Source organism: Colius striatus, chromosome 2, assembly GCF_028858725.1.
Source record: "Colius striatus isolate bColStr4 chromosome 2, bColStr4.1.hap1, whole genome shotgun sequence".
In the NCBI taxonomy this organism is placed as follows: Eukaryota; Metazoa; Chordata; class Aves; order Coliiformes; family Coliidae; genus Colius; species Colius striatus.
The window spans coordinates 87112398-87137815 of NC_084760.1; the positions used below are offsets into that span (position 1 = coordinate 87112398).

The 25418-nt window shown below is 43.0% G+C and overlaps 2 protein-coding genes across 5 annotated transcripts in view; one reads left to right on the top strand and one right to left on the bottom strand.

Annotated features, from left to right (window-relative positions):
• HHAT (hedgehog acyltransferase) overlaps positions 1-3651 on the top strand; it is a 165675-nt gene extending 162024 nt beyond the window's left edge. For all 4 annotated transcript variants that reach the window (XM_061991372.1, XM_061991373.1, XM_061991374.1 and 1 more), the window contains one exon: positions 1392-3651. In XM_061991372.1, the coding sequence (XP_061847356.1) occupies positions 1392-1489 (98 nt within the window). In that variant the 3' untranslated portion in view covers positions 1490-3651. The remainder of the gene's footprint in view (positions 1-1391) is intronic.
• Positions 3652-17844: 14193 nt separating this feature from the next.
• Positions 17845-25418, bottom strand: part of KCNH1 (potassium voltage-gated channel subfamily H member 1) — a 181514-nt gene continuing 173940 nt past the window's right edge. The window contains exon 11 of the mRNA XM_061991377.1: positions 17845-19423. Within this exon, the coding sequence (XP_061847361.1) occupies positions 18575-19423 (849 nt within the window). The 3' untranslated portion in view covers positions 17845-18574. The remainder of the gene's footprint in view (positions 19424-25418) is intronic.

Consider the following 25418-nt stretch of genomic DNA (forward strand, 5'->3'; position numbering starts at 1 on the left):
CACGTGTGATCCCCTGAACTGCAGGACCAAGACCAAGGCCACAAGTCCTGCTGAGGCTCAGCTGGGCATCAGCACAATTAAACAGCCTTCAGCCTGGAATTAGCTTGAAGCCAAGGATAAAGCCAGCCTGCAAAACACCTTCTGAACATCCCCTAACGAAAGACCTCTTTCTGGAGTATCATGGTTGTGGAGAGGTTACAACTTCTCTCCATGCCTTCTCCAGGCCAATGAGGAGTCTCATGGTTGCCAGCAGATTCCTTCAGACCAGAGTTTTCCCCAAGAGGGAGCACTGAAGCTTTTCATTCAGGAGCGGGCAGTTTGAGGACGGCGTGCAGAAAACTGGTCATACACATAACCAAAATGGATATGTCAACAACAGCAAGAAAAAAAGACACCAAAACCCCCTCAAACACCTTCCTCTCTCCCCCCAGACAAAACACACACAAAAACATTAGGATCTAATGATGAGGAGTTCCACCTGTACTCTTAAATTTCATAAATTCTAGGAAGAGGAGAGGATGGAGAAAAGGAACAGAGGAAAGGTATCAAGGAGAGCAAAATAATTTACGTAATCATGGATTGAGTGATCTACAACTCCAGCAGAAAGCAGTAGACCTTTTGGCCTGTGCTCTGCTGCTTACTGCTTTTATCTGTTAGTAGTTCAAGTGAAAAGATGGTGTCTTTCCCTAAAAGGAATTTGAAATTGTAACAAAACATGTTGTTATTTCCCCAGAAAAAGGTTGATGTATTGAAGGACTTGGTCTTTTTAGTTAAAAATTGTTCTGGCAAGAACACATCAGGCAAATCAAACTATTCTGCACTGGCACAATGCTGTTCTGAAACCCATCAGCTGTAGTGGTGCTGTAGCATGTATACATCAATTTTTACACCCAGCTTCAGGATATCCAAAACAGCCTTAATCTGAGGTTTCCCAAGACTCTTTTGCAGAACAGGTAACTAGATTTGTTCTGATTTTTAATAACCTGCACTGTGGCTATGCATCCCTTTGTGCCTAGGAGGCACCATAGTCAGCTGAAAGCATCAATGTTCAGTCAGGGATCTGCTCAACAGAAAAACTCACCACAAAGGAGAGGACTGAAACAGAACCTCTCTAATTCAACAGGTATCATCTGGAGGTGCAGAGCAGGAGTAAACCCGGTCTGGTTTCCTGAAAATGGAAGAGGCTGGGGCTGCAGGGGGTCAGGTATCCTTCAAGCTTAGACTGTTCACACTTCCTCTTTCAAATTTTGTGGGTTGGCTCTACTTACTTCTGAGACGAGATTGCTAATAAAATTCATTAGAAACATCATAAGCTGGTTATCCCAAGTGTACTTCTACTTGAAGCAGTCATTAATGATTCTGATTAGGACTGTCTGTGTTTCTATTTATAGGGTGGCCCTGTGCGACGCTGACTGTTCTCGGGTTCCTGTACTGCTATTCTCACGTTGGGATTGAGTGGGAGCAAACACGTGCTGGCAATTTGGAGTGAGGCAGAACGATGATTTTTTTTCCAGACAGGTTGATGGCTTTTCTACACTGGATATCCCGTCTGCAGAAGGACGTGCCAGACCAAGTCTTTGGTCAATGGGTTACAACCAAGCTCGTCTAATTGATTCTGAACTGTGAATGCAGGAATAGGACCAAAAACACTGATGGGCTGCAGCTGGGGGAAATGACGAAGCATTTTGAATTATGTTGTTTTTATAAAACAGCATCTCTGTGACTCTGTACATTGGAAGCATGCGCCTCAGAATAGGTATTTTATGTATGTTGAAGATTGATTTTGTTCCTTCCAATGTTCTGCTGACTGGTTTGAGATATGGAAGAAAAAAAAAATCATACCTTGCAGGATTCAAACAGCTCAATCTCTTACAGCCTCTGTCCAGGGGCAGACGGGGCTGTGCCCTGCACTTACACTGCTCCATGAAGGGCACAATGCTCATCAATTCTTCTTGATTGCTTTCTGATATGTTAGAACATTTTTGCTATTCTCACTAACTGAAGTATTTCAGCCTTCAGGTACTTTTCTACCTGTTATTAAAGAAAAGCAGATTTTGCTATGTCTTCATTTAAAATTTTGCCTTTAAAACAGCACCCTCTTTTTTTTTTTTGTAGTTTTAAGAATGGTTTTATGTCTTTCTTTAAAAAGAGGGAGTAGGGAGGCAGGTCTTGTCTTAGGGAACAGCTTTTCTTTTTAATCAAATATGGTATTACAGCTCCTTGGGTTTTAAGTGCTCTCTGCCTTGTGTTGGAGCTAAAGACATAATATTACCTTTATTACAAGGTGACTCCCACCTTCAACGAAACTGTTCAGTCTGCCTCTTGTGTTTTTCTGTTACGAAAGGAGATTAGCCAGGTCTGGCTGAATGGTAAGTCTGTTCAGTCTGCTTCATTCTCTGCTGTCCAGACATTCAGCTCTTGCAATATTAAAGACATCCTAGGAATAGCATTTTAAGACTTAAAAAAAAAAAAAAAAAACCAACAAAACCCACACCCAAAAAAACCCCACAAACCAAACAGAATGGTCCAATAGGGTGGCACCAAACTAGCTACAACTCCACATCCTTTGCCCACCCACAGCCAGATCTGTACAGCAGCATCTTTGATAAAAGATTGGGTTGCCCAACCCTGGTGTCTCCCAAGCTGTTATTTTTCAAACTGAAAAGCAGCCAGAAGATCTTTATTCTTCCTAAAGTTAGACTTCCCCCCTGAGGCCTGATGACAGGCCACCAGTTCTGGTGAGGGCTTCTTCCAAGAGCAGCTTCTTGCACACATAGCAGAAGGACTCCTGTCAAAACTTATTGTGTGCCTCCTGGCAGCAGTTTCTGCTTGTTGGGAGGCACAGTTAGCATCCTACTGTCCATCGCTCCTGCAGCTTCAGCCAGGTCTGACATAGCTTATCTTTTCAACAAGAAATTCAGTCCCTGAGACGGGCTTCAGCTTAGTGCATTTCTGCTGTCTCTGCTACTTGGAACTATGTCAGCTTTCTTTTTTCCCTTCATTTATTTGTGAAGAAATAAGGGCAGAGGCTTCAGATCTACCCATCTGGAAACAAATCCCATCTCTTGCCATTTCAAAGCAGAAACTACAGCCCTTCATATTTAGGGAAAGACTTTTTGCTGCCATTATAATGCTGTGATTTCCCCTGGAAGTCATTTCTAGGAGATACTGTGGGCTGTTGAAAATGAGACTTACCTTGAACGCTGCCTGGCCAGAGACACGGCCCTCAAGAGTGACTTAACGATGATTGCAGGGATCCTCACAGCCACAAAGAAGTCTGTTGTTCTCAGCCTCTGAATTAGCTAAAAGGATCCAAGATTGGCTTCCATTTTGGAGTGGAGCTGAGCCAAAGGCAAGAACTTGCTCAAGCTTAAACTTTGTAATTGTGTAATTAGCATCAGCGTAAAAAGTCGTGAGTCTGCTCTTCAGTCTTATTGATTACATTATTATGTGAAACCGGGAGCCACCAAGGGCTTAGATTCCACTTTGTATGCATGCAAAACTTCCAGTTCCAATATGGAAGTGACCTTGAAGGTCATCTAGAGTATGACTATCTCTGAACTAAGTTTTTTTCAGTGCTTTGTATATCTTTCATGATTTTGTATCCTTTTCTGTTTCTATAAATAAAGCTGAAACTCATGGTTGGCTTGAGAGCTGTGTTTTAGAAAGCTGTTTTTTGGTATAAGAAAAAAAATAAGTATGCCACTGCTGTGAAGAAACACTACTGCACCCTGGAAAGCCGCAGGATGGGTGCAATGCAGACCCATCACTTCTATCCCTCATATGCACTGCATGGAATGTGCATTACCTAACGGTGTGAGTTTAAAAAGCAGTAAGTAGATCAGTTAAGGTGACACTTCAGCACATGAAGCTTCTGGGAATGGTCACCAAGAGCAGTATGCAAGTAAAATTATGCTTCCCTTCAGATTCATGATATCCTAGCCCACACTCAGAAGTTTAAATACTTAGTTAATATAAATATTTATCATATGAGAAATAAATAAATACATTTCCTTCACACTCTGTCTTTCCAGAGGTTCTTTATCCTGCAACTTTGAAATACAGATTTAAAGAACAAGCCTACTCAAAAAGTTTCTGCCCCATCCTGCATATATGGCACCTTTAGGCAGGGCTTGGCCAGACACACAGCTCTCAAGAGCTCCGGCTATGCCTGAAACACTTGAAACATGTGTAGTCAGTTATACCTTCAGCTTGAAGACACATTTCTCAGCATGACCTGAGAATTGACTTTTTGTTATCATCTGGTACCTGATGTAATTGCATGGTAGCCAAAAGTGCCGTCCTCCAAGCAAGTTCTCTGTGACAGCTCTAGAGGCGTGAGGGTTTTCGGAGACCTGGAAGAGACTGAAGTAGACACCTCACTTACTAAAGGGGAAAATAGGGAGAAACAGAATTCCAAACACTAAGGTATTTATGCCAGTTAAGGGACTTACTTAGGAAACAGTTGACAGAGACAGAAATCGCCAAAGTAAGATGTCAGGCATTTTGAACCAAAGGGAAGGCACTTACTTGTAGTCGGGGGTGGACACGATGACAGGGTGACATGGCTGGACACAATATAACACATATATACTGCTTATAGACTCTAAAAGTACAAGAGTGCAGTGGCCACAACAACCCCAAGGTGATGGCTCTGAAAGTGAGCTGGACAGACATGTCATAGCTACTGACAAAACCAGTTTACAAGTGATTTTGAAAACAGCCTAAGTGCCTTTGCAAGCATAGCATATTGAAATAGATGGCTTTAAGGGCTACCAGAAAGCTGTAGTAATCAGGTGTCTCACACATACATAACCTTCTGCTAATCCCCTCCTCGGCTAGCAAAACCCTCCCAGCCATCATTGTTACTGGGGGCTAGACTTTTATACTAAGTGGGTTCTTTAATTCTGCATTGATTAAAGGTGAGTGAAGCTTTGCTCAGGTATCTCTCTCACATCTGAGACCTCAAAGCAGCTTAGTTGGAATAACCAGCTTACCACAGGTCAGAAGAAAAACAGCTTACCTATGACAACCTGCAGCAATTTTGTTATTAGACATGGCACTAAGACAGGGCCTACCCTGGGGACAGCAGAAATAGTGCTTGCACAAAGCTTGTGGAGAACCTGAAACAGCTTGAAGGAATGAGGGGAAATCTGCATTCCAGTAGATTATTTCTTGTGTTAAGGGACCTCTGAGAGCAACCCTCTCTAGTGGGCAGCTCTGCTGAGCCCCTGCAGACGTGGATGCACAGGAGTGTTTGTGTGCACCTGCACTGAATTCCACAATTTCACCAGCAGCTGCTTGTGGAGTGGTTCCTCCATTGGTTGCATGTGCAAGGAAGAAAAGATGAAGATAACCATTTTATTTGAGACTTCCACTTCCAGCAAATGCAGTCCCATCAAGCACAGGGCCTGCCAGAGCGTGTGAAAATGAGAGAAGTCCCAGCATGTATCAATCACCTATGCCTGAGCTTACTGCAGATGGACCAACTCGGCTCAGACAGCCCCAGCCTGGGAGCAAGCACTGGCAGCTCCAAGCTTGAGTTTTCCTTGAGAGGAAAAGGAAAACGTCTCATAGATCTGACCCATATACTTTAGTCACTGCACCAGAGACTGAGTTTGAAGAGTGTCAAGGCCCACCTTTAAGGCAGCCTTGGTGCTACTCCGTTCAGGGCAGCTCACGCAAGCTTTAGCAACGAAGTCCTGCAGCCTTCTGTCAGCATGTCTAGCCTTGGATACTACTGCCCTGGGAAGGAACTGGTACACGTGCTCCATACCCAGCACACATAATGACAGGATAAAAACTACGTGGCAGCATTAGCCAGGGGAATCAAACACTCTTACAGATACTCAGAAAACTCCTCATTCCTTACGCTGGGAGTCACAAAGGTCTGGGTAACAGCAAGTTAGGCTAATAAACACCAGTATTTAATGGGCAGATTTTTACCGTAAGCTAGGCTGCACCCTTTTCATCATATCCAGGGTCTGTTCAGTCCAAGTGTAAACAACCCTAGGTAATTGTGTACCAGCATCCATCAGAAATGAGTCAAATTGAATGGACTACCTATGGCATATGCCTTCCTCAGCAACACTAGCCTCTGGGTAAGAAAAGTGCATCACTGTCCATAGGGATTTAAAGGAAACTTTGCATATGGTTGGGTACCTGAAGTGAATTGTTGCTGACAGGTGCATCAGTCAGCCACTGAAAAAATAAAGTTTACTGAAGTAATAATACAGAAGAATAACTTCAGTTATGACCTATGAAGTTTAAATTGTATTAGCACTCCCTCTAGAGCTGATCTTTCTTGACAAAATTAATTAATTTTTATGGACTGCAGAGCTTCCATCCCTGCACTGTTGCATTTGAGTTTCTAAAATTAGGTGGCAAAAATAGAGCAACTGTAAATGATACTAGAAGACCAGAAACATCTACACTACTGGTAAATGAATTCAGAAGGCAAATAGGGGGGAAAAAACCCCATCTGGTTGATTTTTTTCAGACTGCTGCAGGAAGAGGTTGTGGTAGCTTTGTGCTGAGGTGGTAGTCTATGCTGAAGTTACAGGCCAGTAACGTTAAATTTGGTCACATTTGTGCTCCAGGCTATTTCAAGGATCTCTCAGCAGCCTTCCCCCAGTTCTTGGCATCTTACCCCAAGGCCACCCCAGATCAGGTTCAGTTCTCATAATGGTGCTGCAGACACAGTAAGTGCATGGCCCAGGGCCTGTCTTGGCAAATGTCTGCCCAGGACCAACCAGGCTACCTAAGGAGCAAGCCCAGCACCTGCTCAGCCCTAACACTGCCTGCCAGGGCCTCTGGGATAGGCAGAGCTGTGGCCTGAGGAGGTAACTCTCGTTGAGTACCCTCCTCACATTGTGGCCTTACCCTGGGCCTCACACTGAAACACCATGCAGCAGCATCAACACCCAGCCTGCTCTGCTGACTTCTTCTCAGCCTGAACAAATCCTCCCGAAGCTCCCTGTTAAGGAGAGGCATCTGAAGACATCCTGCTTGCCTTGAATGGTTACGCCAATAAACGTTTGCACCAAGAACAACTGCAAGTTTAGTCTGAGCCCCAACATTGGATGAGGGTTAAAAAAGCAAGACAATAATGCAAAATACAATAGTAGACTGCTTCTGGAGTTCTTGGAGGTTATGGACTGCTTATTAGGAAATTTCATAATAGGGTTTCCAGGCTAAGTCTTTAAAGGTGCTGGTAGTGACACAAGGATATGCTATGACACTGGCAGAGACAACCTAGATGGAGTAAAGTATCTCACAGCTCCTTCCAGAAGGCAGCCACACTCCACTAATGACACACTAAAGTATTTGCATTTAGCTACCGCTGCTCCCTTCCTGCTGTCTGTCCCCTTGGTGGGTTTACAGAGTGCACACACGCTCTGACCCTTTGGTTTCCTAGGCCTTCCTCAGATGCATTCCTGAAACATAGTTAGGGTTGTCCAGGAAAAATTATTATGGAGGAAAGGAATGCAGCAGATTCAACCCACCAGGACAGATAACCAAGGCTGTACTTTGGCACCATTATATGTGTCTTCCATTCACTGCCATGACCTTAGACGCTTCTCCCAACACATGGTCTAACACTCATATCAGAGCAACTAACCACCACCTTCTCAGCACACCTGACTACAGCTGCTTTATTTGCTGCTCATAAATGAGATGTGCCCAACCCCACTTTACAGAGCTATTTACAGTTCTTGTTGCCAGAACTGTAATTTCATGCAGTAGTTCACGCACAGTTTCTGCACACTTTCCTAAAGGGTGCTTTTTTTCAATTTAGCTTTTAGCTAATTTCTCAGTTTCTGCATGCTTCCAATAGCCAGGTTCAGTATGGTTGCATGTGCAGTGTTATCATCCTAAAGGAAAACCAAAGCAACTACTTTATTTTGACTTGGGGTTAGCTACAGATTAACTTACCTCTTTCCCATACCAATGGCACAGCTGAGAATGTTCAGTACATTTTCCTGTTATCATTGTTTCTTCTAAAATACCTTCTGCTTAACCATAAAACTTGCCAAAAAAAGACTGACAGAGAGGTTTGAAATCAATCTGTATTTGCTTTCACTGTAAGCCACTGCTTGCAAGAAGCTGTTTCTTGAGCTGTCTCCATTCTATTGCTGAGCATAGAGTAGCTCCCAGGATGAATATCGCACATGGTGTGTCACCACTGCTGAGCATTTCCCTCCCACTGGTGACACCTGCTGAAGAAGGGGCCATAGTCCTCCTTTTACAGAAAATCCACACAGATAATTTCTTTCTTTCTCCCCAAGCTGTTTCAGCTAGGAGAAGAGGGATGTGCAGGGAAATACCTGTACATGGGCAGATATTCATGTGCCCCTCAGATTTGCATGTACAAACCCAGTGACATTCACAGGGGCTGTGCATCCCCTGAGCAGGCACTAACAGCAAAGACCTACCTTTGCTCCATTCCTCGTCTACCTGAACAGAAACATGTTTGAGAAAAAAACTCTGAAAGTGAATAAAGCCTAAAAAAACCTAACAAAAAGAAACACCATGTAGAACAAGAAGTCATCTCAAAAGCAAACCCTTGGAAGTTGCTCAAACACTCCTGCCTTCATCAGTGCCAGGTGAGAATTCTAGGGAGAAAGGTTGGGAGTTGTTCATGATTGATGAACTGCCAAAGTTAAGCTTGTTTTAAACCTACACCTGTGCCACGAGGCAGCTTAAATATGAACTTGGGTGTGCTACATGAGAGGGTTGGAACTTAATTAGGAAAGGGGAATGGGAATAGAAAAGGATGAGGAAAGGGTTAAAAAAAAAAAGAGACAAGGCTTGAGCATGTGTATTTTGCAGATATGGCTGTGCACAAGTGTCTTCATATCTGCTTCTGATAGATGTGTTAGGAGTTCCATTACTCTAATGCTGCCTTTGGATATCTCAGAGGTTTTTATTCATTCTGTCTTTCAAGAACATGACAGATTTTTCCTCCCAGCTTCCTCATACCATCACTGAAGTCTTGGTGAATTAGAATGAAAGGAGGGGGGAAAAAAAGCAGTCTTATAGGTGAAAAATATTTGCATTTGTTGGTATTTTTCATATGCTATATGCCTGTGGCAGTTAAACCTCTCACGCCACTGGCAGTAATAAATACCATGGCAACACCGCATCCTTCTCTGCATTTTGCGGTGGGATATGCAGCCTGCTTAACCACCCTACCTCTGTGGAGCACCGGGCAAGGACACAGGGAGCAGCTCATTAGCCGCTGCCTCCTCAAGTCTCAGTGCTGTGGGTGGGCAGGTGAGAGTGTAGTGATAGTCACATGCTAAGCAAGGAGACAGAGGGCTGCAGCCTCATTGCCTCCCTGAGTTTTGGTGGGTTGTCCTGAGCATCTCCCACAGCAGGCAGGCACACTGCTGGCACGCATCAAACAGAAACAGTTTGGATGTTCCTTTAGTGATGAGAGAGAACAAATAAAAGGCATTACTGTGGCACATATGCGAGGGGGTTAATTTTTTCCCTAGAAAAGAGAACAGTGAGGAGTGACTTCATCAACTCTTACAAGTGCCTAAAGGGTGGACGTCAGGAGAATGGGCCAGCACTTTTTTCTGTTGTCTCCAGTGACACGACATGGGGTAAAAGATATAATCTGGAATGCTAAAAGTTCCACTTAAACATAACGAAAAACTTCTTTCCTTTAAGGGTGACGGAGCCCTGGCAAAGGCTGCTCAAGGAGGGTGTGAAGCCTCCTCCTCTGAAGGTTTTCAAACCCCACCTGGACATGTTCCTGTGTGACCTGATTGAGGTGAAACTGCTTTAGGAGGGGGGTTGGACTAGATGATCTCTAGAGGTCTCTTCCAACCCCAACCATGCTATGATTTGCTGCAATTCAGTCCTCCATGTTCTCATAGGAGAGCAGGTTTATGCTGGTTGTATTTACTCCAGAGCAAAAAAAAAGCATCAGAGATGGAATGCTTCTGACCTCAACAAAGATACTAAAAAGCACCACAGGCCAATTAAAGAACCCCCCCCCGTTACCAAATCCAAAATTCAAAACTTACCTCCCCACAAGTGGACACAACACAGACTGCCCGGGGAATCATTGCTGTTGCCCATTGCAGCCAAATGCCCCAGGGCCATAGTCCAGGCTGGGAAAGCCTCCACATCCCCAGGAGGCATCTTGGCAGCTGCCAGAGTGAGGAGAAAGGAAGGCTGCCTGGGGTCCAGGTCCTCTGCCAGCTGGTAACTACCTACAAGAGGCTCCTTTACAGCCCTGAGGGCATCATACAGCATCACAAAGGCTCAAACCCCAAGTTCTCCTCTGGCTACACACCTTCAGGTAGGCGCTGCCCCGTGCATGCTAATTCATAACAAAGCAGTTACTGCTGAGAAAACTCAAAAGCCACAGCACTCACCCCTTGCTCTAAAAAGCTTTTGTCCTTGCTCTGAACATGGTCCCAGGTGCAGCAGGTGAAGAGCAAAGGCAGGCACAGGTGGGCCAGAGGCTATTCAGGGCTGCTGCTGCTCAGCTGGGCCCGGGCCTGAGCCTGGGCCTGGTGAGTAGGTGGGTGGATGGATGGGCAGGTGGAACAGAAGCCTTTGCAATTTGGCACACAAACATGCCGTAGGCACACAGAACGTGCTGTAGTTAATAACCTTTGGTTCGAAATGCTGTGGGGCTGACAAGGGGAGGGGAGCCAGGACAGGGAACACAATATGGACAATGCTATCCCTCGGCACTAGTTTAAGCTTGTGGCACGACCAGGGAGGCTGCTAAGAATGCCAGAAAAGCCCAAGCAAAGAAAATAATGGAGAGTTCAGAAAAATGAGAACAATGGCCTGTCAAGACCTCAAAAAATCCCTCTAAAACTACATGCCTTCACTATGGTAATTTTCCATTTTTTAGCAAGTATAGGGAACGCTGCATAACGATAGGCAAAGGAAAGCTGGATTTCCACCCTGGCCACTGAAACAATGCTAGCCACTGGAGATCCTGTCACACCACATACTACAGTGGATGCACAAATGGTGTTAAAAATAGCTCTTCATTGTGCTCCTTGGCTGCTCTCAGTACGGCTTAGCCTCAGCTCTGCAGCCTGAAAGCTTAGGCTTTATTGCTGTTCTTTTGAAGATGAGATTCACAATCCCATGAAAGTCTTAATACAGGTGACAGCCATGTTCACCAGACCCTCAAATGAGAGACAGAGAATGAACCACAAAAATGGCTATGAAGCTCATAGGGTCCAGGCTGACATCCTGGAGGCTAAAACTTTGTGTACACATCGAGAGCAGGTGCTGGACCACAGGAATGACTGCTGCGTGGGATCTTGTCACAGAAGCCCATCCTGGCCTGAAATGATCTCCAGTTCCCCTCACCTTTGGTTATCTATTTTTTTGCTGAGGTAGCCAACAAAATAATATGCATTGCTACCTGTTGCAGTAGTGTCACTGGCAGGTGACACTGCTAGGGGCTTCCTTCCTCTTGTTTTGTCTTCATGAAAGTCTGTGGTAAGTTCACCTTCTTAGGCAGCAGATGACATCAGAAGCCTCACTGATCTCTAGTACTCTGGTTTCGAGAAGTTTTGTAATAGTTCTCACATAGTGCAGCCGTGTACAGCCTAAGAGAGCAGCTGACTACAGACACATGTACCCTTAGGATACCAAACAATAAGATCTCAGACCAGTCACAGACAGTCCTCTGGCCATCACGTTCCTGTTCAGACACTTGTCCCAGACTGGACTCTGCAGTGCAGGACACTGCCTAGGGTGCCAGATGATTACAGAACACTGGAGTTCAGTCTACAGTGACCTTGAAAGTGTACATCCCACTTGTACTGACACAAAGCAGACAGAAATCTGAGGAAACAGCCTAAATTGTTTACACCCAAAAGAGTAATACCAAATTTCTCTACTACTAACTCTCAGGATACAAAACAACAGCAGCAAAATGACTAGCCAAAAGTTCTAGAGAGTAACTTAAAACCCCTTTGCTGATCTGAGGAGACTGAGGATCTTATTAATATTTACAAATATCTAAATGGTGGATTGTCAGGAGGTTGGGACATCCCTTTTTTCTATGGTATCTAGTGAGAGGACAAGGGGTAATGGGATGAAGCTGGAACACAAAAAGTTCCATTCAAACATAAGAAAAAACTATGTTACTGTGAGGGTGAGGGAGCCCTGGCACAGGCTGCCCAGGGAGGGTGTGGAGTCTCCTTCCTTGGAGGTCTTCAAGACCCGCCTGGTCACGTTCCTATGTGACCTGATCTAGGTGAATCTGCTTCTGCAAGGAGATTGGACTAGATGATCTCTAAAGGTCCCTTCCAACCCCTACTGTTCTATGACTCTATGCTCTTATAAGCACATATTCAACACATAGAAAAGCACACCAAAGCAACTGTAATGTATAAAATAGTTTATTACTATAATAAATAAAATTAAACTTTTTTTTTTACAAATATTATTTGTGCTTGTTTAAAAATGTTGAATAGGGATATCATTAATGTAGGTGGCTGCATTTGTAACCGGAACATTCCCAGACAGTGCATATACATACATACATACATAGACACACTGTCTATCTACTGGCAGCTGCTTCGCTGACCACAAAAATAGTATCTACTCCTTCTCTTTTTCTAGTCATGCTTCATTGAACAAAGTGACAAATGCAAAGGAGAAGAACCAAGAGGACTTGGTGGATTTCTGAAAGGATAAAAACAAGTGAAGTACACTGAAAAGCGCCAAAGCAACTGCATTAACTGCATATCAATAAAGTGTCCATGCAGTGGTGGCTAAATATTGAAACGCAGACAGGTCTCCAACAGATGTACAAATATTGATTGCATGTAGGTACAATAACATAACACATTCATTAGAAAACTTGGTATTTCTTTATATAGCAGTTCATCCTGATACAAGATTATTGAACTTCTTTCATCTACATCTAAAATGATTCTTTTTCTACGTTAGTGGCCACAGATTCTGTGTAAAGAAGAAAAAAACCCAAACCCATGAGCCTTTCAGAACAGTTAGTGAAAACCCCGAACTGTTTTGTTAACATTAGGCATTTTAATCCAGTTACAGAGATGTTCTGGAATTACACATCAAATATGTTTACACGACACTCAACAATCAGCTTGAAACAAATTACAGTTGCAGGTAAATTCACATTAGCTTTGTCTAACTGTAAAAAAAAAAGAGTTCTTGGAAACAAACACTTTCGTGATATGATGGGTTGGCTCCCTGATTTACAAAAGCTTTTTGACAATAGTTATGTCTCTGTTTTTTTGAAGGGAGAGGGCTATTCATTAACCTAGTAAGAAGGCAATAAATGGAGAAAGAAATGTGATTACCAGCAAGTGATTTCCATTAGATTTAGAAAGCTAATCAAAGTGCTTCATCTTTAGGCAACACCGTAAATACTACAGAACATTTAGAAGGAAGGAGAATAGAATCACAGTTTGAATTGTATCACTTATGAAAGGGTCTTAAGGCTAAATGTTGGATATATCTTATTGCAAAAAGCTTTATTTTCATTTCATTGAATCAATGCTTGCCACAACAATGTGGTCAAAATTATGTCAGACTGGAGGATACAGTATACTACTGTGCCTCACCTCAGATTTCTGGAGCTTCCCCTGCACGGGACTCTCTCTAGAAGGTTTGTCTTAATGAATCATAAGTGCAGCTGAAACACAGACTTTGTTATTGCCAATACAACCACAGGAGACTATGTGGAAATGAAGTATTCACTAGAAGATGCTTTTCACCACCTAACACCAGGCCAAGAAAGCAGAAGTGCAGCGACCATGTGTTGAAGAAGGAAAGGCTCAGCACCTTTGAGACAAATCCTGGTATTATAAGAAAGAAATCCATTTATTCCACCATCTATCTTGCAGGAGAAGCCACGAGAAGCACTACCAGGGCAGCTTAGTTTCAGAGATGCCGTGAGCAACAAATAGTGACTTATGAGCCTTATTCCACCAACTACGATACAGGATTTTTCCAATTTTACATGTATTTCTGTGTCCTGGCTATCACAACACTCCCAGATCGCTTCTCAGTTACCATACTCACCGAACTAACAGTATAAAGTTGGGGCCAAGTAAAAAAAACCATGAAAACCATGGCCTTAAAAGTTCAACAGTTAACAAACAAGATACTAAATAGGACATTCGGTGGATGTTTACCAGGAAGATTTAAGTTCCCTTCTGTAACTGGAATCATTAAATGAGGGATGTGCTTTTACTTAACAGAAACGCAATCCACAGACTTATCTATACATAGATATTATATATACGTATGTATGTCCACGCACCTGCACAAGTGTAACCATACACATTGCCGTTTATACAGTAAAGACAAATTATGTGTTGAATTCTTTCACAGACTGTGATTGAAAATAAATCACCAGATATTCACAGTAAATATCTTGTTCGGTTCATTAAAGTGAAGTGTTGTAGAAACAGAACATCACCTTCGAAGCTGTTAAACAGGGAGTTCGCTGGGATTCAGGGCAGCACTGTGAAAGAGATTTAAAGCAAGAATGGTGTTTGTAAAAGTATACGTGTAATACCAGACAGAAGTAAATGTATCTGAACATGGTAGGTCATGGTAGGGGGGAGGGGTGGCTTTTGCTTTTTTAATCCTGTGCTGCATATTGGTATTCTAACAGTTTAAGCATAAACTTTTCTTTACCAATTCATAATCCAGGCTCTTTCTCTCAACACCCTTCTTTTGACTGAAATCTTAATTCCACCATCTTATAAAAATGGAACAAACTGTCTCTTTCAGATTAATGCAGGTCATTTAACAAATGTTGTCATATGGCAGAAGCACTATGCCGGAACACTGTTAAAACTGCGGCTTTTGGAGATTTCCTTTTTTCTTACAGTATGTACAAGCATTTGCTTTTTAAGGGCTCATGTTCAGAGATCATTCATTTCTAAGCTGGAAAATAATTTAAGTGAAAAGGCTTGGCCAACATGTAGAGAGAAACAAAGGAAAAAGGAAAAGCTGACAAATAAAATGAAAGGACAAGTAACAATTACAGTGGGTATGCATGCTGTCCAGCCATAGGCATCTAAGTGTAAGGCTCCATGGAGAAAGACTTGTAACACAGGTGCTTGCTTTCAAGCACTCTCTAAAGGAGGAGTGCTGCATCAGCAGAGCCTGGGCATCACAGCACAGGTCAAAATTAGTCTCAGGTTCAATGAACTGACTAGACCCATAGTGGGCAAGGTTTTGCTCATCTTAACCACTCAGTAAGTAGCCCAGGGAATCCAAAGACCAAAGCTCATCCTAGATAGTATATTTCTTTCAAATTCTCTCACAACATAAACAGCTTGCTGAGAGACGATACAGTCTCCTACAGATAGTTTTAGTGCCTGCCAATTCATAAAATCATAGTAAAATGGGCCTAATCTCAGGTATAGCTGTGCAAATCTGAATGACATTGGCTGCTGTCAGTGCTGACTTGGAGTAGGCACCCTGAAGGTGTCACTGTAAGAAGTACAGTTTCTCTGCAGTTTCAAGACCATAAGAAAATCAAATTTGGCCATGATCTTTAGAGACATTAAATTTTAAGCATAATTTGGGCTATCTCCCAATCTTTGAAGGCTTTATGAATGGATTATACATGGTGTTTTAGCCTCATAAATGCCTTAAAAAAGTACTCTGTGAGGCACCGACCCATTGCCATGCAGAGTGTGCAGGACTACAGCATCATCCTCAACGTCAGATGACAGGAGAAGTAGCCCCAGCAGATGGCCACTTGTCTTCCTTTAGTCTTAGGTGTGGCTAATTAACGGGGCTTCTAAGGCTGACCTTGCCATGACTCCAGACCCAGGCTATAAGCAGCACCAGAGTAAAACCTCCGACACATCCCTGAGGGCACATAAAAATACCACTGAGAAACTTCAACTCAGTGTCAGTAACAAAGGGCCAGGTAACCTGCAATTGCACATTTAATTCTACATCTGCACTGGAGATACTAGGCACATACTTTGGAGGTTATAAGCGTGTCCTCCCTCATCCACCTGGGATAAGCTCATTCCTGTGTTTATTCAACTGCAAGTAAATGGGTGACCCTTTCACAATGTGCTTGCTAAGTTCAGCAACACTTTCAGCCTTTCAAAAATCTTACAAAGGAAAACTAAGTGTCAGGAATGTAATGCTGATGAGGAATTTGCGTGGGCTGGGAAAGTGGTTCCAAGTAAAACTCTGAAAATTTGCTGGAACTTTTAGGCATCGATTATAAATCCTTGTATATCAGTACATCTGTGGTTTACTTAGGCATAATTTCATTACCCAACGAATTTACTGACTGAGGAGACTGGAAAGAAAAAAATCATTCAACAGTTTCTAACAGAAACAACTGATGTATGGACTTATTACAGCAATCGTGCCGTCGCTATTACAGGTAACTGTTGCCATTTACAGTGATTAAGGCAACCAAAGACACGGTGTGACTTTGGACAAAGAGAGCCTTCCCCAGCACTGCATGTCTGTGGTGTGCAACTGTACAAGACACCAGTAACCACATGGAAAAGACATGGAACCAGTAATAAATCAAGGGAATGGCACCTTTGTTTCAGAGCAAGTCGCCTCCCTACTGCCTTTTTTTATGTATGTGAGGGAAGAGGTGACCTACAGATTTGATCCTGATTGCTGTTTCTTGTTAATATTTCAGTTCTTGGGTAAGAATTCACAACCTGTGGGCAGGTCCATATTGAACTAAGGTGTAAGACCTTTGAAAACCAATCCTAAACCAGCTGCTTCTGGACCTGGAAATGGTGGTGCTGCACTCAGAATAATCAGCATTTTTGAGAGTAGGGGCAGTTACCACAGGAACAGCTACAAACAAATATACGGTCTTCAAGACCTGAGGTGGTAGCTCTGTACAGCACAGCCTCACCACTGTGCCGGTTCATCGGTGCACCTCACACTTCCCCAGGGGTGTCTGACACAGCTCTACATTGCACCATGCAAGCCAGCAGATATCCTTTCAAAAAGGTCATTTCCCTTGCCTCTTCCTTACTTAACATGATCAAAAAATCTTGCACATCCCCCCCCTCAAATCTGAGGAATACATTTTTTTCGAAGTTACTTGCTACTGTGGAAAAAGGGTGAGACTTCACTATTCCCACACTGTGTTACAGCCTATTGCCATTAAAAATGAAATTGGAAAAAAAAGCGTTGCGTCATGCTTCTAAGCTCTAACCTACTGTTAAATAGTGAACATACCAGATCAGTGGAGAGAATACATTGTGAATACATACCTATATCCCAAGGTGATAACCCAGGCTGTGATACCAGCTATGCTACCCCATCTAATGAACAATGAAGAGTAGTTTTGGTCAAGTGCTTCAATCTTCCTCCAAAAAATGTTATGAAAATATAAGTTTTGGAAACATCTCCTTCTTTAAGAAGCAGATATTTTTGTTTCCTTGCTACAAATAGCACTTATTTGCACCTCTACTATCCATTTGCTTACTAGCTTGATCAGATCAGGAGCTATATATGTGGATGCAGAGGAAAATGCCACAATCTAAAATCTGTAAAAGTTCTGTGAAACCCTTTGGCTACAATAAACGTTATCAAAACGGAAACTTCTGAATAGTAATTGAACAAGAATTAAAAGAGCAGATTCATAGCAAAACCAGGACATAAATGCCACAGTATACTTTCATCAGGAGGCAAATCTGTAGGACCTGTTAGTGATGTTCACAATACATTGTGCAGTGGGCTGTGCTCAGGTGCACTGCACGTCCAACCTTCTGTCCTCCAGTGGCTGGAGTTAAAAGCAAAGGTAACAACTATTCAAAGACATTTGAGACAGAAGTTAAGCTGAAAATTGATATCCTCAACTCAGTGACTGAGAACGTGGAAGATCCCAGACATGAAATACTGTAGCTATTGTTGAGGATGTTTTTAAATGCAATTGCTTTAGCAGTATGTCAATTTGCAATTAAAAATTACCCTATTTAAAATATTTTTATCCCTTCCTTGACTACCCAAAAATAACTTCCGTACCGAGTAGCGCATGTTCTATCAAAATTAAATAGACGTCTCCAGCTGCTCTTTGCATTATTATGGATATATGAAATGATACTGTGACATTTAACGTGCTGTACAGGTGAATGAGACAGTGACAGCAGCAGCAAAAAAAAGCCCTCCACCAAATGCTGAAAACGTAAGCACCCTGGCAAGTGCTTATTCAGATAGGCAAAACCCGAGCTAACGACGTAAGGCATGCTCCAAAAGCCTCAAAGGACACCTAGGGCTCACGGGGACAGCTGCTGCTGTCAGAATTCTTATTCCAACATCCCGAGGGAGAGGGGAGGTGGGGGCGAATGGTCACCAAAGGAGAAAAGAAAAACTTGAGAAACTGTACCCTTGCTGTCAAAAGGGCTTCAGAGTCAGCTGCCATCTTGACATGAGGTTGCAATTCCTGTTACCGTACCTTTTTAGACATGGGGAACATGCTTAGGGAACTGGTCCCTCATTCATTTTCAAGAAAGATTAAATTTAAATGTTAGGGGGGCTGTTTCTTTGTTGGTTGTTTTGTTTGTTTGTTTGTTTTTTAAAAAGAAACACCTCAGCTAGCTCCAAACATGTCTTTTTCTGATTCTGGAGACTGGGGTCTTGATATTTCAAACAACTCCTGTGGTGACTGGGAGCTTCTTCTTGAGGTTAATATCCTAAGTATCTCAGCGAGCTGTTTTTCTATATTGGTCATTTTTGTGTTTAAAGCCTTGATGTCCTCTTTCAACTCGTGCTTCACTTCTAACATGGTGGCCTGAAGAGTCTGTTCTGGGATGGGATAAAAGGAATGCTTGACCTCAGTGAGGACCGGGCTGTGGTCCTGCGGGCTTCTCGTCTCCCCAGCGTTATCCAAGCGCAAGTCACTTTTTGTAATGCCACTGTCGCAAGAGTCTGTCTTCTTCAGGGTCGCTTCTCCCGAAGCTTTAGTTCTCTCTGGTAAAGTCTCCATGGACTCTGCTTTAGAGACCTTGTTCCAGTCTTCACCTTTCCCACAGGCGTCTTTGAATTTGGCCCAGCCTTTTCGCCGGGGGTAGTCCCCCGCCACTTTGCATCCCGCGTAGTCCGATGTGGGGGCCTGCAGCTTCGCCTGGTCAGACGTCCCGGATGTTGAAGCAGACTGGTAGGACACAGGGGTCGCCGGGCTCTCCCGTACAGTCACAACACTGGCTTTGACCACCGAGCGAGTGGAGGATTGCTCCCCTAAAGCGTTGCCCTTCTCTACATCCAGCTCATCCGGATCTCTGCCCCTCTCTGCTGCGAGCCGTGCTTCTTTCTGCTGCCTGAACCTCTGGAACAGCCGGCGGACAGGGTGGTCTGGTGGTAAGATCAGAGGCGCTTCATTCTTCCTCTTCATTCTCTCCTCTTCTTCACGTTTGACGTCACTGATCTTCCGGAACACAATCTACAGGGGAAAAGAGATTTCACTCTGTGATTAACTGCACATTTGTTGAGGGGGAAAAGTGGTGGGGAAAGAATTATTTGAAGGAATTTATTTTCACTGACAAATGCACAACATCTGAACGTTTATAGCAACATTTTCAAGTGTCTTAACTTGTGTAGAACGTGGCTTATTTCATTATTTAAGAGCACACACCATCTGTCTTATAACACTAGAAAGACAAGAAAAGAAAGAACAAGATTTCTCCAGTTCTGAGAGGTCAGCAAGGTAGTGCTGGTCTAAATATAATGATCCCAGGAAGTTACTTACTCTATTTTTGGGTTAAAAGTGACTTCTTACATTTGTTTTCCGGACTCTATGGTTTAGCATCGAGCTTCTAATATCACAAAGAGCCATTCCCATGTCTTACACCAGTCTCATCCCAGAGCTCCCTCTCTACAGGCAATGCAAAGGACATGATATCATTTTAGTGCAGCTTGGCCACTAATGGGGTCATTAGAGACTATTCTGGACTCTCCAACAGCAGTTTGCAAAGTGCTTCTTGCCCTCCCTTCCCTCCCATCCTCTTCTAGAAGCAACTTGCAGTTTAGGGTTGAGGCAAAGCTCAAGACAGTCGCACAGTCTGTGCAAGGAGAGCGAGGAATGGACTCCGCAAGACATAGGAAAGCTGTGTCTTGATTAGTACAAGAGGCCTGAAGACCTTAATGTCTGGATATATTTCTTTATTTCTATGGAATAGGTGACATTTTTGCACAAAGAAACACTAATTTTCTGTCTACACTCCTAATTACATCTTCCTGAGCCCGTAGGCTAAGTGATCTCTGTGGGAACAGCCTAAGGGTCTCATGGTACTGATGAAAGCCTCACAGTGTCCTCAACACAACCCCAAAGTGCAGATAGGCAATGCTTCTTTCCTGGACCTGATGGCAACATAGCCTCTTCAAAAACTCCATGTGTTTTACATTGGTATTGGTGTTTCAAAAGAAAACCAACCTCATTACAGTGAAGTATTAAAGAAAAAACAGTAAGCAGACTGGTCTGAAAATGGGAGGTCCACTAAACTGAAGTTTTCAATACAGAGTATAAATTATGTGGCCCTCAGCTTCTACTGAACGCTGAGACCTAATCTCTTTAGCAGCTTTTGGGAAAATCCACTCAAAGTCCTTGCACTCCAATGCAGAAATAACTTTCAGATTCAAATCATTATTAGGAAATGTGTAAATAAACCCATCCCTCTGGTGCAGACAGATTTAAATTAACTAAACATAATAAGCACTGCTTCGCTGGCACACAGAAAATACATGTTTCTCCTGACTCCAATGCCTCTTGACAGTTTTGTCATTGTGAAGCAGGGAAAAAACATCTTAACACTGTGTCTTTGGAAGGAAGAAGTTGTCAGACTTGGCAGCATTTCCCAAATACAAAAGAATAAAATTAGCAGGAATGATATTTTATTTCCAAGCTGCAATTAGGCAACTAAATGTGAGGTAAGAATAAGAAAATCGGGTACTTGACAGCAATTTCCACCCCACCCCCCCAGGGAATTCAGTCTGCAGTGAGCTCAGTAGAAAGCAGACAAAGCAGTGTAATCCTTAGAAGTGAAAGAATAGCTCTTACTCACAGGAAGAGAGAATCAATACAACACTACAGGCTAATGGCATCCCACACGCTGACAGTGCCTCCCTTTGATGGAAGGAAGGGTGTCAGCCCCGCGTTCGGGCGGCTGCCCTGCACACTCTGCTGTAGCCCAACGATGCCAGGCAGGGGCTCAGGGGGTCACTCCAGCAGCGGGCTAAGGCTGGCACTGGTGGCACAAAGCCCCAGTAAGCAAAGGCAACTATAAACCAGGTCAATGTCTTGGTAAAATTCTCTCCCCTCCAAGCTCCCTCTTGTCCTCGAGCTTGTGTGCATGGCACTGGCGTGGACATCAACATTAGTGCTGTGCCAGAGGGTCACTTAGTTAATGAACCTCATGTCCCTTTGCATATGAGCATGTCTGTCTATGTGAGCAGTCGCAGTCTGACCTGGGGATCTGGACTATGTTTTCCTTAAATGCCCAGAGGGGTGTATGACTGGGTGGTACAATGGTCACCCTCACAGGGGCTACTGAGAAAGACATCTAGGTGCTTGAAAGACCTAGAGGCCAGGCTGGGGCACCTCCCACTCTTTACTATTATTACCATTATTACTATTATTATTAAATAATAATCATAAAATCATAGCATGGGAGGGGTTGGAAGGGACCTTTAGAGATCATCTAGTCCAAGTGACAATAATTAATATTTATAGGAGTTTTGTAGTATAAATAGGTAAGTTATTTGTCTGAAGCTGCCCCTGGTACAACACCTGGTACAACACAAATGAGTGGACAGTAGCTTACTTACAGCCTAGCGCAGCCTCGCTCGTATTTGTACTAGCCATTGCATGTCATGCAGCTGGTAGTACTGGAGTTCATGAGAAGCATATTTACCAGCAAACACAAAAAGGTGAACAATGAGAGACAAGTCGTTGGTAGTGATTATCTGCCCACAGCCCCCACTGCTTTCCCTTGCAGTGGCTAGGTGAGCCCCATTGATACTAAGCACACTTGGCCTTGGGGGAGCTGCCATCAACTTTCTTGCTGTGTGGTGGTTGGCCTCAAGGCCCTCAACATACCTTCACTCCTTTGCCTTCAGAAGATGAGACTGCAACAGAAACAGGAACGTATATGGAGGGAGCAATTGCATAAATACTGCCTTTGCCATGGGTAAGTGCTACCACACTAATGAGATCCCTAATTTCCATTTTCCACATGAAGCCTTACAGCGGCTGCAAGGCAAGTATAGCATAGCAGCAAGCACCTGAGTGAACACGGATATGTGACCCACAGGTCTCCCATCCTGCCTGACATCTCTTATACATACACATTTATGTGACAAGCTGCACTTAGGTGGTGCAAGTCAAGCCCATGCAGACTTGCCAGGGTACACAGCCTCGAACTCTTGGTTTGGATTCTTTTAACTAACTCCTAAGACACTGGATAAATACCTGTCAGAAAGCAACTTGTCTTTGGGAAGCCCAGGCAAAGCTGTCATTGGTCTCCTTTTTTTGTATGCTCCCCAATGTCATATTTTCTCAGGACAGGTCCATAGCTGTGTATTAAGCAAAAGTGTTACAACTGTGCAGAGCTCAGTAGTAATTGAAAAGGCTTGACCTAACTGCATTTTGGATTTTTAAAGATCAAATGTGAGTCCTTGTAAATAAAGCACAAACAATTGCTTTAAATGGACTGGTTTTTACATTGTTGAGAAAAAAGCAATTTTTAAGTGGTTAAACAGTTTCAGCAGCATCCAGGGTACTAAGAAAACATTGTCATTATGCTAACGTATGTATCCCTGCTCCCACAAGCACTAAAAGTACAAAGGAAAAGAGGTTTCATTGAAATCTGGACCTACACAGCAACTTTCACGTAGAATTTGACAAGGCTACAAATATGGATCCTAATCAAAGGTAAAACACAAAATAGCATGGCAAAGATCCTAAGACAGTTTTTAGAGCAGTTCCTCTTCATCTCTCTCCCCAAGCATTCCATTCCATCTGGGAAGGGATAGTGCTTTGTACCCTCAAAATCCCCTAGCCAACGTGTTACTATTCAAACACAGCGGGCCTCTACTTTGCAAACTATGTAGTTCTCCATAACATCATCCTCTTTGAGATCTAAACACACAGAAAAAATCTAGTGGGAGCATTTTAACAATATGTGAAGACCAAAATATAGGCAAAGAACCTGAACTGAGAGGAAATGTAAACACTTGTCCTAAAAGTGCATACTTCACACATCCAATCTCAAGTCTCATTTCATGATTCCATTTTTATTAAAAAGGTGCTGAATCTTGTAGCTCCACAGGAAAGCCTCCCAGGCTGCTAGAAGTGTGAGTATTGTGAGGGTATCAGTCTACATTTGTCAAAACCTTGAAAACTAGCTCTGTCAGGCACAGGTTACCACAGTCATATAAACATTTAACTGAAGCATGAAGTTTCAATGACTCAGTAAGAATTTTCTTTTTGGACAATGTCCTCAGAGAAGTGGAGAAATGCACTGTCACGTTCCAGTGCACTCCTTCACCCTTATGTCCCACTGACCTATGACAGCACACGCTCTACGGCCACATTCCTGCCTCTGCCTTGAGCTGTGCCTAAGGAAGAAAGACAGGGTTACCCCCAGTGTGTTTCCCTTTCCTCAGTATTAACTACTTGTGAAGGTGAAGTCTTTAATAAATTTCTGGGAAAGACTCTGCCTCTTTTTAATCTTCAAACAACTTTCAAGCTGTACTTGTAGAACCAATGTCTTTAGAGATTAAGGCCAAGGTTTTTTCCCTAAAATATTAAAAAATTAGGTGGACATAAATGAGTATTTGAAATATCTATTGGGTTGTCCAATGTGGCGTGCCCAGCAACTGTTACTTGGATTTGCTGATTTGCCTGGGCTCAGCACTGAAACCCAAGTGCCATTTAAATAACTCAACATGGGCATTTTTCATGAATATGAACTTCCAAAACTGCTTTATGATGAGACCATAAGAACAGACTGCAGTGTGACCTCCAGCATAAGGCAGACCACAGGCCTGCTCTAAAGGAGCATTCCCTGAAGGGAATCTTGTCACAACTAGATCGCTTCTTTCAGAAGAAAACCAGTTTAATGGCAATAAAAAAGCCATCCTCACATCTTGATAAAAGATTCCTGCATTTTTTGCTTCAAGACTGAATTTATCTGACACTAGTGAAGTGACTTTTCTAGGAGCAATCCCTCAAATACACAAAAGTTCACTTTTTTAAACTGATTCTAGAGTCTTATGTTTAAAGATCTCTGCAGAAGTACCCCGCTAATCAGTCACTACTTTAAAGGATTTAGGCAGTAATGTTTTACTGATGTGAAACAAGCCAAGTTCATACCTTTAGAATTCTCATTTTCACTCTTAATTTTAACCCTTTGGAGATGTTTGAATTATTTTCTACCTTCCAGCATCTTTAACAGGCAGCATTCAGTGCTCAAATTCTCACTCTTACCCAGAGCTGTAGTACGTAGTTAATTAGTTAACTGCAAGGTTCCTTTTGAAAAGTCAAGTAAAACAACTACTCCTACAATGGTTCCTCCAGCAGTTTCCTTTTGCTGCCTCACTGCTACCCCCCACTCCTCCCATCTCACTACTTGCTGACGTTTCTCTAGATCTACGTAGCATAGCCCCAAGTTGTTTTTCCTGAGTAGTAATAGGATAGGAGTAATAAGGGTAATAAGGCAGAGAGGTACCCACTTTGTTTCATGAAGGCATTTCAGAGGACTTAGGCTAAATTGACCGTGAAAACTGAAGACCGCTTTGCAACAAGACTAAAGTCTGACATGCTTGACAACAGTGCTATCTCATCTTACCAGATGCAAATACAGAGAGGGTTATTTAAGTGCCTGACTCCTTTACACAAAGATGGGAGTGAGTCCGTGAAGAATATGACAGGGGGATATAAAATCAGACACGACATGAACAGGGGTAGGCAGAGATTGATTATACAGTTTCTTATCCGACATGAAAACTACAGCATCAAATGACAGGAGGAAGAGATACATACAAACCAAAGATAAGTTCATGGTTCTTCACCTGAATATATTAGAAGTGTCAAAGATGTTAATAAAGGATACTCTGAATGCAAAAGTCTGCACAGACTCAATAGACTATGCAAGTACTTGGCAGAAAAAGCCTTTGAGGGCTACCAAAGAGACAAAACTGATATCCTGCTCAGGAAATCTGCTGAGGTAAATTTAATTGGAGGCTGCAAAAGTATTTGTAGGAATTGCCACTTAGGAAAGTCTTGTTCTTATTCTTTCCTTAGGCATCCCTAAATAATTACACAAGCCACATCTGGAACTGCTGTCTCACTCACTACTGAGGAAACATTCCCAATGAGGGTGACAGAAGAAAATATAATAAAGGGTCAAAGACCTGAGCCTTAAACATCTGAGTAGGCT